We start from the raw sequence: 13999 nt of genomic DNA, 5'->3' as shown, positions 1-13999 counted from the left end.
CCCCAGCCCAAGAATTTCAGCTAAAAAAAAAAATTAATTAAATTCTAGGGACGCCATGGCATACCCAGTGCCATATACAAAAGCTGAAAACGAAACTTTACTTTGCTTTTTTCAGTTGAAAAAAGAGCTTTTGTGAAGTTTGTATATGGGACTGGGTATGCCATGGCGTCCCTAGAATTTAATTAATTTTTTTTTTTAGCTGAAATTCTTGGACTGATATATGTCATGGCGTCCCAGCCGGACACCATGGCAACCTCCTGCCTTCTTATTTTTCAAATTTTTACCGTACCTTTCTTATTTTTAATATTTTATTTATTTATTTATTTTCTTATATATAAAAATTCCGGTCAGTAAAACCTATAAACTTCTCGGAAATTTGGAATGCAATGCTTTGAGAAATTTCATGGAATATCCTTGGACATATCAAATATTGGTTAATAGCTATAACTTTGTACATATCTTTGTCTGATTGTTTGACTTGAATTTAAAAGCTATAATGATTTTCTTTTAATTATAATGATTCTAAATAGATAGTTATTATGCTAAGGTTTAATTTAAAAGCTATAACGCTATTAACAACTTTTATTTTAATTATAATAATTCTAAATAGCTAGCTATTGCGCTTTAGCTTTTTCGAACTTTAAAAGCTATAGTGCTATAATCATTATATAGAACTTGGTTCTAATACTTATATTTAAATTGTCTAATATTTTTAAATTCAAAGCAACATAATTTTACATCTCAAAATTTAAAATTCAAATGAATTACGTAATATTTAAAATTTTGAGATGTGCCAATTTAATAATTATAAAAAAATATAATATAAAACAGTTCGTATTTTTAGAATATTATTTATGAAGTATTTTATTTAACATAAAACAATGCCAAATGGATGACACTTCAAAAACTTCAAGCACACCATATTAAATTTGCACGTACGTCTAAAAATTCTAAATATTTTGTAATTCCTTCAAATTTTAAATTTGAGATGTAAAATTTAGTACCTTTAAGTTAAAAAAATATAGTAAAGTTTGAATTCAGTTTTATGGAAATAGAAAATTAAAAAGTATGAATATTTATAACTTTAGAAAATAAAAATGTATAAATATATATTAAGATATATAAATTTTCAAAAGTCCACAACTTAAACGAACAGGAACAAAAAAATGTCTAAATATTTTTAATTAATATTTTGTTAAAATAAAAATGTAGCTTTTGTTCATTGTCAGAAAGAAAAACATAATATTATACAGAAAGATTCTAAAAGAGAATTCCATAAATCTATAATTTCATTTCATTAATTGTTAATTGTACAATTAGATTGTTGTATGTATAAAGCAATGTTAGTTACAGATCTTATCAAGACTAACCATTTACTATTACAACTAATTACATCTCTAACCATTGTTTATTATAACTAACAGTTACAGACTTATAGCACTAATACAAATTCTAAATGTCTCACTAACAGACAACAGACAACAGACAATGTACACGACAAATCTTGCAAATTTCATCTTATCTCCCTTCCTATATTTTGAACAAAATCACCATAGATAGTTAACAATAGCCCTAATATTGTTCTGGCTAAACTTGCATTTGTTGATTTGAACATTTACATTAATGAGGTCCCTATAATTAACACTAATTTGTAAGTCATCAGCCTCAAAGAACACAAATGATCAAGGTTTGACCATATCGTTAATTAACTCCCACCAATTCCACAAGCTATTGCAAAAGGCAATGAGATATCCATCCCATTGCCTAATTGCAAAACCAACAAAAGAGTAATCATCGATTTTAAATTCAAGAACTAATATATTTGATTTTTTTTTCTCAAATAAACTATGGGTCAATTATGACTCGTTTGGTCAGTTTCTAGTAATCTTCTGTATTTAGTTTGAAAATGATAATACAAAGGTAAATCATGAGTGTCAAATACTAAATTCAAATTACTTTTCACGAGTTTAATGGGTTTGTCTTTGTATTTAACCGGCATAATTGAATTATAAGAAATTGAAATTAGTAATTAGGACATAGTGACTGAGTTAGCCCAATTCAGTTGCAAATTTTGGGAAGCCCAGCTCCTAACTTACTAATTTTGTGAAACCCAAAGAGTGACACATATTTGGAGAGTCCAAATAATGGTTCAAAGACAAACAGTGCCTCAAAAAACATCATGATTTTCGCATACATTTTACCATTTAATTAACAAATCTTATGATAATTGAAGATTTGAATATATTTATTGTTATTATGATATGAGTTGTTATAATTGTGAATATTTATAATATTTTAGTTTCCTCCAGTATATTAATTGTGTATAATATATTAACGTTAATTTCACAAATATTATTTTATCTGTTGATTTGATAAACCTTATTATACAAATGGCACATTATGGTCTAATACATGCATATATTTTAAAATGAAAATGTATCTCAATTCAACGGATGCTGGTACAAGAAATGGAGTAGAGATCTTATTAATTTGAATCATGAGAATTGTGTGATATCACAATTTTTGAATTTATGAAGGCTTTTTTTCACATGACTAATCATGAAATTTCTATGAGAACTCATATATCAATTATATCCTCACGAAGAACATGTTGGGTACATCTGAAATTATATTTCTGAATAAAAACTATATTAAGTTTTCTTGATTATAATTTTGTCAGAAAATTTGAAATTGATATGAAACGTTAAATCTGAAATTAAATAAAATTCGTATAATTAATTGAATAGGAGACCAATCTACCGAGCTGATATTAGAATTCATATCCTTCCCGGTACAGAACAAGAGAATATTTTAGAATTAGCGGATCTAGACTGTTCTTTTAATTTTGCACAAATCTCAAAGCACAAATAATAATGCGCCTGTGCTATCCTCAAATAAACAACGAACTGAGTTAATCTAAACCGTAAAGTTGTGGATATATCCCACTGTTCAATACCTTATAGGATACTTGTCCTCTAACCTTATAATTTTTCGGATACGGATACGAATCGGATAATTTAAGTAACTTTTTAAATTCAGACGAAATCGAATAATATACGATCCGTTTACACCCCTACTTTTTAGGATTATAAAAGAGAAATGCGACAAGGACATAATGCAAGAAATAGAGGCGATAATGCGTTAGATTGCTTGAAGCATTACTTGCATGAAGCATGTAAGTTGTCATGGCATTACTCCTATACGTGGTTATATATGTGGTTATCTTGGCATTACTCCTATACATACCTACTGGTACCAGTTCAAATCTTTAGTATTACATAATACTCTCTTTTGCTTCTACAATCTTTGAGTGAGGCTATCGTACTTTGCAAAGCGTGGATCAGCATATACTATGGATACATATCACTATTTTCAAAGTTCAAACAGTCGATCTGAGCTGCTCAATATGATCACCATATGAAAATGTAGTTGAAGGCCATATTTTACTTTTTTTTTTTTTAAGAATTTTTTCTATTTGTTTAGATAGGTTGAAAATCACTACTTTTGAATGGTCCAGAATTTTTAAACTAGATGATTTTGTACTTTTTTTAAAAATTAGTAAAAAAAATCTAAAATTTGAATCCAAGTATATTTTCATATGAAGATCATGTTGAACAGTTCGGATCGACTATTTGAATTTTGAAAATAAAAATATGAATCCATAGTAGATTGATGTGCGCTTTGCAAAGTACCATAGTCGCACTCATCTTAGAATATATTCTGAGAAAGGGATAATTACTTACCGACAAAATGTCCCCGGAGCTCCACATTGGCTGCTTCCCATCCCCTGTATGGTGTACCAGGCGTTTCCAGGCCAGCCTGTTTTCTATAACTCCATACCAACTGGTCGACATCTAATAGCAATAGGTACTCCAGATTTGTTTGCTGGGCCCGCCAATAGATTGAGTCTGACGCTAGCCGTACGTCATGTAGAGACACCTCTGACAAGAAGTCGCCCCCCTGTTTCCGAGGAGCGAACCTGGCATGTGGGCCCTTGATACTCCTGCAAAATATAAGTGTTTTTGTACTGGTATGAAAGTATTTTGCTGACGTAGCTCCTATACGCACAGTTTTGGTGAGAAAAATATTTCACTAGTACAATCCCAGACAAGCCTGACATGCTATTTAGTATTCACTGGTACCAAAAACATAAGTGTTTTGGTACTGGTACAAAAAGTACTTTGCTGATCTGGCACCTATATGCACAATTTTGGTGAGAAAAAGATTTCACTGGTACAATATCAGACAAGGCTGACATGCTATTTAGTATTCACTGGTACCAAAACTGACTGTTGCGCTCTTGACGTACCTATACAGCATGAGCCAATCAAATTCCTCCACATCACTACTTCTATGTAATAATCTTCTTGGCATTAAATTTATCCATGTTGATTCGAAGGGTTCAGGGTAGAGATATTGAATAAGCAGAGTAGTTTTGGCTTCTTGCAGCGCCTGAACCATAACTACTCTGTCAATATGTTTACCTAGGATCCAGGAAAGCACTTATCGTTAATTAGTAATTACACACTAAATTTAGAAATCAGAAAAAGGATAAGAGTCAAAAACACTAGTGGTAGTGGGTTCGACAACTAGCAACTTCAGCTTAAAAATATTGATAGAGAAGATTTTGCTTCATACAGCGCTAAGGACGATAGTACAAAAAAAAAAGGCACTTTATAGTACTCGTGTAATCGTGCAGGTGCTTGAAGCAAAACCTGCTCTGTCAATAAATCATCATGTTGTAACTATCAGGCGTAATCAGTAAAACTTCTCGGAAATTTAATGAAATGCTCGGCGAAAATTCATGAATACCCTTTTTCTTTAAAAATTAAATAAAATATTCTTTCTTAAAATTTGTTAACACAATATTTTTGTAAGACCCAAATTTAGAGTTAAGGCTTGGGTGCTATGGATAGCATAGAGGGCTATGGTGCTATGGCTTAATATTCGAGTTTTTAAAATTTTAACGGTCGATCCGAATCGTTCATTTTGTTCTCCATATTAATATGTGTTTGGAGACCAAATTTTACATTTTTTGGAAAAATTTTATTATTTTTTTAGATAGGTAGAAAATTAAATATCTAAATGGTGCATAATTTTTTAGATCAAGTGATTTTTTACCTAGCTAAAAAAATAGTAAAATATTTAAAACAAATGTAAAATTTGGTCTCCAAACTCATATTAATATGGAGAACAAGATGAATGGTTCAGATCGAATATTAGGATTTTAAAAACTCAAATATTGAGCCGTAGCACCGTAGCCTTTATGCTATCCATAGCACCCAAGCCTTACTCCCCAAATTTATACTCCTCTTTGCTCTATATTTCTCCTCCCCTCTTTACATGTACATTTGTTGAATTGTGAAAATAATAATATTTTGTAAATTATAATATAACTAAAAGTACGAAAAACTCAAAAATTATTATGTTCAATATTTAAGCAATGTTTGATATGTATAAATATTGGAGTTTTTAATATTCGTACATTTTATTTTCTAAGTTGTAATACTTAATTATTTTTTTTAATTATCTATTTCCATAAAATTGAATTAAATATTTTTAAAATTTTAACAAAACAAAATTTTACATCCCAAATTTAAAACTTAGAGAAATTATAAAAAGAAGTGATATAGTAAGCTAGAACATACAAAAGAGGGAAAAAAATTTGAAAAAAAAAGTCGCAAATAGAATTTCACACTTTTTTAACAACCCAACAATGAGACAAGTCGGAGATGAGAACTGCTAAAATTCTCACAACGGTTTTTATTATGCAGGTTAATTCAGTAAGGACCATCAGAAGGGCTTCGTCATTTAGTGCATGTTAATTCTCATTCGATATCACTATAAATCTGATTTGAAGTACAACAAACAAACTAAGTTTAAAGTCAATTTGATGTGCCCTTCATATACCTCGTTATGACCTGTCAAAAATAGTAGTGAAAAGATATTAAAAAAGTAGAAAAATACATCTAACTTGGTAAAACAAACAACCAGAAAACTTCCATAACAATCAAATCTAACTCTTTACAATTGTTATGTGACTAAAACAAATAACCAGACAGCTTAGCGACACCCTTACTGATGATCTGAAATATTTATAAGGTGATTCCTACTAAATATGTTATTGTCTAAATTGATTGTTCCTTTCTAAATTAATTTATTACTTGTAATACTGTTATAGTTAAATCTTTCTAAATTGATTGTCTCTAATGTCTTAAATGTCAGAAAGCTTTGAGTTTGAAAGAATATGGTTCCATATTCATGTAAGAATCATTAGGTTTTGATGTTTTATATAAATAGACCAGCACAATATATTCAATTATTATTACATTTATATTGTTCATTTCAATATATATCAAGCTTCTAAATAGCGTTTATAGCGGTGTAGCGGGGAGACAAAAAAAAAAACTTTAGCGAATAGCGGAGCTATAGCGAAAGCTATTATAAATAGCGTTTTTTTATTTCAAAAATTATATTTTATATTTCTACTAATAGTAAAAAGAGTGATGCTTCTATGGACATAAGGGCCTATTTGTAAAATGAATATATTTTTATTTTCAAAGTTCAAACAGCCAATCCGAACCGTTCATCTTGTTCTCCATATTAATATATCTTTGGAGACCAAATTTTACATTTTTCTGAATTTATTTACTATTTATTAAGATGGGTATAAAAAATATCAAATTCAGACCATTGAATTTTGTACCCATCTTAATAAATAGTAAAAAAAATTAGAAAAATGTAAAATTTGGTCTCCAAGCACATATTAATATGGAGAACAAGATGAACGGTTCGGATCGACTGTTTGAACTTTAAAAATAAAAATATGTTCATTTTACAAATAGGTCCTTATGTCCATAGAAGGCTTTGCCTAGTAAAAATGTCTCATCAAGAAAACAAATATCAAATTAATTAAGAAGTTCTAATATTATTCATATTAAACCAATACAAAGTTCAAATTGTCATTCAAAATATCCCTAATTCAAAAACTATCGATATATTTTATATTCAAAATATACCACTACCGTATATTAATGCATGATACAAAATTTAATTGATATAGCGGTATAGCCCGCACATGTTCCATTGTATTGATATAGCTTAATAAAGTAAAAAAAAAAACCAATCTAGATATTAATGCCCATTAAAATTGCAAAATCATGTTTTCAGAAAAAAAAAAATTGCAAAATCATAACCCATGTAGCATAGCGGACCGCTATTGCCGCTATTACCGCTACGCGCTATAGCGGACCGCTATTACCGCTATAGCGGTCGTAGCTTGATTAGCGCAGTTTTAGCCCGTAGCTTAGCTTTCTGGGTCCAAAACCGTTATAGCGGCGCTATAGCTTCGCTATAGCTAGCTATTTAGAAGCTTGATATATATAAACATGATGTTTTGATGACTACAAAATGCATTCACAATGCTTTCACATAAACATTGCATTATCTCAACTTAAAGATCATGATAATCTCAAGATCATATACGTCATCTTTTTCTAGAATAGAAAAATTAAATGAATTATTTTATATATTTTAAAAGTGCATTAAAGTATCTTTTTAATGGACTATTTTATATACATGAAGTATCATCATATTCATAATCGGGTTTATTTAACAGACTTTTTTTATAATTAATTTACAAATATATCAACAATTTTAAAAGATAGAATTAAAATACATAAATATATAAAATTATTCATTATTCATAATATTTAACTTTTAATAACATACTAGGTATATTTTCTTATGTAAATTTTTATCAGACTATTCCACAAAAATAGTTCCAGAAAAAAATGTAATCTTGAAAATTCGTTGCCCTATTGGTATATATACGTATGTACCATCATAATAAACTAGAAATAAATTAGAATAAACTAGAAATGAAATCCAACCGGAATCAGTAATTAATACATGGATTTTTGAGGAGGTCACACATTCTAGTACTATTGTCCAATTTATGAGGGTTTTAATTTTCATAAAGAGGCTATTTGTTTTTTTATTTTTTTTGTTTTTTTTTTATCGCTAGTTTGTTAAGCCTATCACAAACTCTCTCATTTTTTCTGACTTAAAACAGACTGTGTAGAAACTATATAGGTGAAGTTTTGAAGGAAAGATGATCCTAAGATCACAAGAATTCAAATTGCATAATTAATTAAAGTCATAAGTGAAATAAGATGTAATTTCTGATTGACAAATCAATTAAGCACACTACCATAACATTTTTGTTTTCTCATTTTCATCGAATAAACAAAGGAGAGATCTAGGTGCCAAGGCAGAGATGTAGTGTTAATAATAATAGAGAGCTGGACAAATTTTCAGTCAAGCTAGTTTCTATTTTCCATTGTACTATTTTGACTTATCTAATATATCTCAATTTTGATTTTTCTTTCTTGTAGAATTTATAAGGGAACCGTTCTATGACATCAAAAATATTAGGTTTTTCTAGTTCTTTAAAAAAATATTTAATATTTTGCTTAAAATTAAAAAAAGTCTTTTGTTTGGGCAGCGCCGGGTTTTCTTTAAACACAATACTTTTTTCAATGACATATTTATCCATAATATTATTATTATTATTATTATTATTATTATTATTATTATTATTATTATTATTATTATTACTACTACTACTATTACTTCTACTATTATTATAACTATTATTAATATTAATATTATTATAAAAGGTAATGGTTTTGCAACCAGTCTGTTTTGGTTCTCCTTTCCGTGCGATGTGCAAAGCCATTACTACTCTGTCAATATATTTACCTAGGGATCCAGGAATGCACTCGTTAATTAGTAATCACTAAATTTAGAAATCAGAAAAAGATATTGACAAAGTAGATTTTGCTTCCTACAGCTAGCACAATAGAACCAAAAAAAGCACTTCATATTATTCCTGCGGGTGCATGAAGTAAAAACTACTCTGTCAATAAATCATCAGATCTTAACTAGGCGTGATCAGTAAAACTTCTCGAAAATTGGGAATGAAATGCTTTGAGAAAATTCATGAATACCCTTTTTTTAAACATTAAATAAAATACTCTTTCTTAAAATTTATTAACTGAATATATTTGTAATATATTTGTAAGACCTAAATTTATACTCTTATTCTTTGCTCTATTTTTCCTTCCCTCCTTGTTTTTGTAGTACTTGTAAACTGCTTTGCTCCTTCATCAGGTTGATTATCTGCAAAGCCTCATCTCGGATATTTTGTTTGATGTTTTAAAAAAAAAAACACTTCATAAATTTCCCTAATTATCTCCTCCATGAAAAAAAAAAATAAAAAAAAATAAATTACCCATAAGAATAATTAAGAACCACAAACGATACTGAACATTGACTCCAAAGACAACTAATCAAACAAAGGAAAAGTAATATGCATAAAAGTTCCATGTACACATTCCTTGAGGTATTGCATTGGATTTTTAAGGCAATAACATCTAATTATTTCCTCCTGAAATCAGCCATGTTCTTAAAGATTCACCTCTTCTTACTACTATCTTTCATACTAACATCCATATCACTTTCTTCATCCACATACCTCAGTCCCTCTGCACTTGATGCTGATAGCTATGGAAACCTAACATGTAGCTCCATTCCGTACCCTTTTGGCACTCCTGGCAATGCCTTACCAGGTTTTGAAATAGGCTGCCCCAAGGAGAAGCCCTGGATTAACCCTCCCATCTTGACCATATCCAAAAACACATACACCATTCAAGAAATATCATTACAAGGCTACATAAAGATCTTTGCCGGACCGATTCACAAAAGGTGTTTTGATGCCAACGGAAAATTGACAGAGTCTGATGGCACAGGACGGCTCAACTTAGATGGCACTCCTTTTGAATTATCTTACCAGAACAATACGCTGACAGTTGTTGGTTGCAACAATTTAGTCTCGATAAGTACACAAGGCAAAAATCTGACAGTGACAAGTGGCTGTGTCATGTTTTGTGACCCTCATGGTTTCTCAGGTGGATCTTGCTCTGGCCTAGGTTGTTGCCAAGCTACTCTTCCAGGCAATCTAAAAAGCTTTGATTTTAAATTTAAACAGTTGAACATATCAAGTTCAAGTGCGGCTTCTATCAACTGCAGTGTTGCATTTTTTGGTCAAAGAGATGATTTCCAGTCAAATCAGAGCGGGTTTCTCTTTCAGGACCGCAATTTTAATGATACACACTTCTACAGCCATAACCTTATCCTATTGGATTGGGCAATTGGAAACAAGTCATGTGAAGCTTCTAGGAACAACATTGGTTCCTTTGCATGCAAAAATAATAGTTACTGCTATGACTCACTCTCGACAGTCGGGTATTTGTGCAACTGTAGAGAAGGATACACAGGAAATCCCTATGCTGATGATGGTTGCACTGGTACTATAATACATAATTTTTCTAGCCTCAGCAAATTACCATTGTTTGAAACTTCATATAATAATTCTTGGCGAAATGGTTTTTACTTTGCTTTGCAGATATCAATGAATGCCTTCAACTAGATCTGTATCCATGTGTAGGCAATTGTATCAATTCACCAGGAAATTACACATGCTCTTGCCCGAAAGGAATGACGGGTGATGGTAAAAGTGGATGCAAAAGGGTGTTCCCCCTTGATGTTGCTTTAGGTAATTTTGTTTATTTTTTTGAATCCTAATATTACATTTTGAGCAATAATTAAGATGGCTCCAATTACAAATTGTTTCTAGTACCATAGCAATCTCATGGATCAGGGGGAGTAAATATATTATTGTCCCAGCCAATGTTGTAGTTGATACTTGTGTATAAGTATACTGTTACAACTAGAGCAGCAAAACTTTTGAACTTTCTTAGTTACTTCCGGGGTAGTCCCTCTGTCTCACTGAACACCCCTGCTCAAAATCAAGAACTTATTCCTTCTTTTAAGTTTTAACCAACTTTTATTAGTCTTACCATCACAATTTACCAGTGATACCAAGAAGGGGATTAATTATCTATGATTGTGTTCTTTGAAATACTTTCAATTTAAGATGTTTTGTTTATGATTAAACCACATCATGTAATTATTCCTAAAATTAAAGATTATATACAGTTCCAGTATGTTGTTACTAAAAATAAGTCTAGCTTTTTTGCTGGTAGGGATTCATCTTATTATAATCAGGTCCAGTTTAAGATTCCCCCACTCTTTGAGTATTGTAACTGTTATTAGATGATAAGAAAATATTAGGAAATAATCTGACTAATTAGATTAAATTTAGTAGCAAAATGTATTTTAGTTAGCTTTCAGGGAGTTCAAAAGACGCAATGGGTCAATATAAATATGTTACTATCACTTGGTATCTTTCAGATTCTTACATATATATAATACAAAATAAATTCTTAAGATAATTCCTCTACTATGTAAAAGTAACATCCTTCTTAACTTGATCTGAACCTATCCAACGGCTATTGGGTCGGGTCTGGGTCTAGAATTTTTGACCTGTCTCGGGTCCAGTACAAGAATGACACAACCTGATCCATTTATATGTGTTTTGTTAGATTATTCTGAAATTTATTTAACAGCTATTGGGTCGAGCAGCATTGTTATTGCTTTGAGTTCGTGCGGCTGAAAGTATTTGAATGGCGGTCCGAATTTTCTATAGATCAACTAAAAGTTAGAGATGTCTCAGGGGATGAGAATTCGGTTATGGTGGGTATTGCAAAGAAGATCATTCTATACCTGAACAAAAAATCCATACAAGGATTGCTCTGCTCATTATAAATTTCTAGAAAAGTGTTACACGAGGGACAGTGCCTCATCTGAAAGGAGAAGCTGAAGTTGAGAAGGCCACTGAAACAAATGATAATTAACTATTTTTTTGTTGCAATGCAGGTGCAGGTCTGGGGCTTTTGTTTATGCTGGTCATATCGAGTTTTTTCTCTTATTGGGGCTTGCAGAAAAGAAAGATAGTTAAGATGAGATCTCAGTTCTTCAAACAGAATGGAGGGTATTTGTTGCAACAAAGGTTAGCTTCACAAGGTATCGACTCAGAAACAAAAATCTTCACTGAGAAAGAACTTGAGAAGGCTACTGAAAACTACAGCGAAAACAATATTCTTGGTCAAGGAGGATATGGTACCATATACAAGGGAACTTTATCGAACCTAAAAGTGGTTGCAATTAAGAAATCTAAAATAGAAGATGAGAATCAAATTGAGCAATTCATTAATGAGATCATAATTCTTTCACAGATTAACCATAGAAATGTTGTGAAGCTCCTAGGGTGTTGCTTGGAGACTCAAGTTCCTTTACTGGTATACGAGTTCGTACCTAATGGAACACTCTTACATCTTATTCATGGCCAAAATTCAGGTTATCATTTAGCATGGGATAGCCGCTTGAGAATATCGGCTGAAGCTGCTGGAGCTCTTGCTTATTTGCATTCAGCAGCATCGTTTCCAATAATACATAGAGACATCAAGTCCTCCAACATACTCCTCGATAAAAATTTCACAGCAAAGGTATCAGACTTTGGAGCATCAAGGTCTGTTCCCTTTGATAAAACCCATCTCACTACTCTTGTTCAAGGAACTATTGGCTATTTGGATCCAGAATATTTCTATACAAGCCAACTGACAGAAAAAAGTGACGTGTATAGTTTTGGTGTTGTTCTTGCTGAGCTTCTAACAGGAGAGAAACCCATCTCTTTTGATCGGCCAGAGGAATTTCACAATTTAGCAATGTACTTCACAGTTGCATTTGATGAGGGCCGCTTGCTTCAAGTCATTGATCCACCAATTGAGAGTGAGGCTGGATCAGAAGAACTCTACGCCATAGCACGCCTTACAAAGCAATGTTTGAACACAAAAGGAGAAGAACGGCCGGCGATGAAAGAAGTTTGTTTAGAATTAGAGGCACTAAGTAGGATGAGAAACCAACAGAGTCAGACAACAGGTAATGAAGAAATTCAGCAGTTGCTTGTTGTAGGAAACCTATAATGCACAGAACAATATAGCCTTGAAGGCCACATGTTGTCATCCATGGACCTGCCGAGATAATATTGTAATCTTACAAATTTTCAGCTATTGATATAAATAAGAACTTAGGTTTTGCATGCTTTATTGAAATTGTACAATCCACGTGCTTAAATTTGTTATATATCTTGTAAGTTTCAATTTGGCTGTAAGCTTCATGAAAGATCTTTGAATTAACAATTACACAACCATGCCGTGACAATAATAGCAGGAGTGGAATAAAATATTAAACATACTGAATAAGGAGCGGAATAATTATTAAATACAACTAACACATTTGCACATATTAAAAAATATTCTAAAATAATAAAATAAAAAATCAATATAGCGAAATTGATAAAATAAAAGAAAATGTATATAGTAGTTGATGTTCATATTTGATAACAAGTTTATAAAATATGATAAACTTGGTTTAAAGCCCAACAAAAAAACTAAGTTTCAAGAACTCCTTTATTGAGCCCTCACCTATTCTTCTCTCTTTTTTTTTAGAAAAAATAAGGATCAAAGTCCTTAATTACTTTATTGATGATAAAAAGGTTTTAGGTTACAAATTGAAACCTAATTGAATAAATTACAAAACTAAACAGATTCAAAATACTGAATCTTGTCCTTAGTTTTGAAATTTTTTAAATACAAATTCTAAAAATTAAAACTCTTCTCTATTCTTCTTTAGTCAAAAGGATTTCTACAGATGAACTTAGATACTCACCTATTCTGTTAGTAAAAAAAATTGCAGTATCGTAGTCGTTGTACCTGATTGCTTCTCCTTCTCTTGTACCTTGAAATTCAAATTAGAACAAAAGAATTGGATGAATAAAAATCAGATTGGAAAAGATATTGAATTCGAATTAATTCGAAGAAAATATACAAACAAAAGTGATAAGGAATGGAATTTACAAATTCGCTAAAAAAAATCTTCTCTGTTACCTTGCAGTTTTTTCTCCTTCTCTGCAAAGTTACCTTCTCCACGACAACACAGCTAGAGTTCAGTTTATTTGGTTTATAAACACCCTGCT

The 13999-nt window shown here is 31.1% G+C and overlaps 1 protein-coding gene across 1 annotated transcript; it reads left to right on the top strand.

Annotated features, from left to right (window-relative positions):
- Positions 1 to 9407: 9407 nt before the first annotated feature.
- Positions 9408 to 13187, top strand: LOC144549247 (wall-associated receptor kinase 17-like). Its single transcript, XM_078297969.1, has 3 exons — positions 9408 to 10370; positions 10469 to 10618; positions 11842 to 13187. Exons 1-3 carry the CDS (start codon positions 9464 to 9466, stop codon positions 12945 to 12947), a joined length of 2163 nt encoding a protein of 720 aa, XP_078154095.1. The 5' UTR covers positions 9408 to 9463; the 3' UTR covers positions 12948 to 13187.
- Positions 13188 to 13999: the final 812 nt, after the last annotated feature.

Source organism: Carex rostrata, chromosome 35, assembly GCF_964058835.1.
Source record: "Carex rostrata chromosome 35, lpCarRost1.2, whole genome shotgun sequence".
NCBI classification, from domain to species: Eukaryota; Viridiplantae; Streptophyta; class Magnoliopsida; order Poales; family Cyperaceae; genus Carex; species Carex rostrata.
Note: the sequence above shows the minus strand (reverse complement) of the source record. Positions and strands in the feature narration are given on the sequence as shown.

Excerpts from the sequence above, each read along its gene's own strand:
- LOC144549247 (XM_078297969.1), top strand. The coding sequence starts at position 9,464 with ATGTTCTTAAAGATTCACCTCTTCTTACTACTATCTTTCATACTAACA. Across the intron at positions 10,371-10,468 it reads TGCTGATGATGGTTGCACTG|ATATCAATGAATGCCTTCAA; the intron begins GTACTATAATAC and ends TTTGCTTTGCAG. Across the intron at positions 10,619-11,841 it reads CCCCCTTGATGTTGCTTTAG|GTGCAGGTCTGGGGCTTTTG; the intron begins GTAATTTTGTTT and ends GTTGCAATGCAG.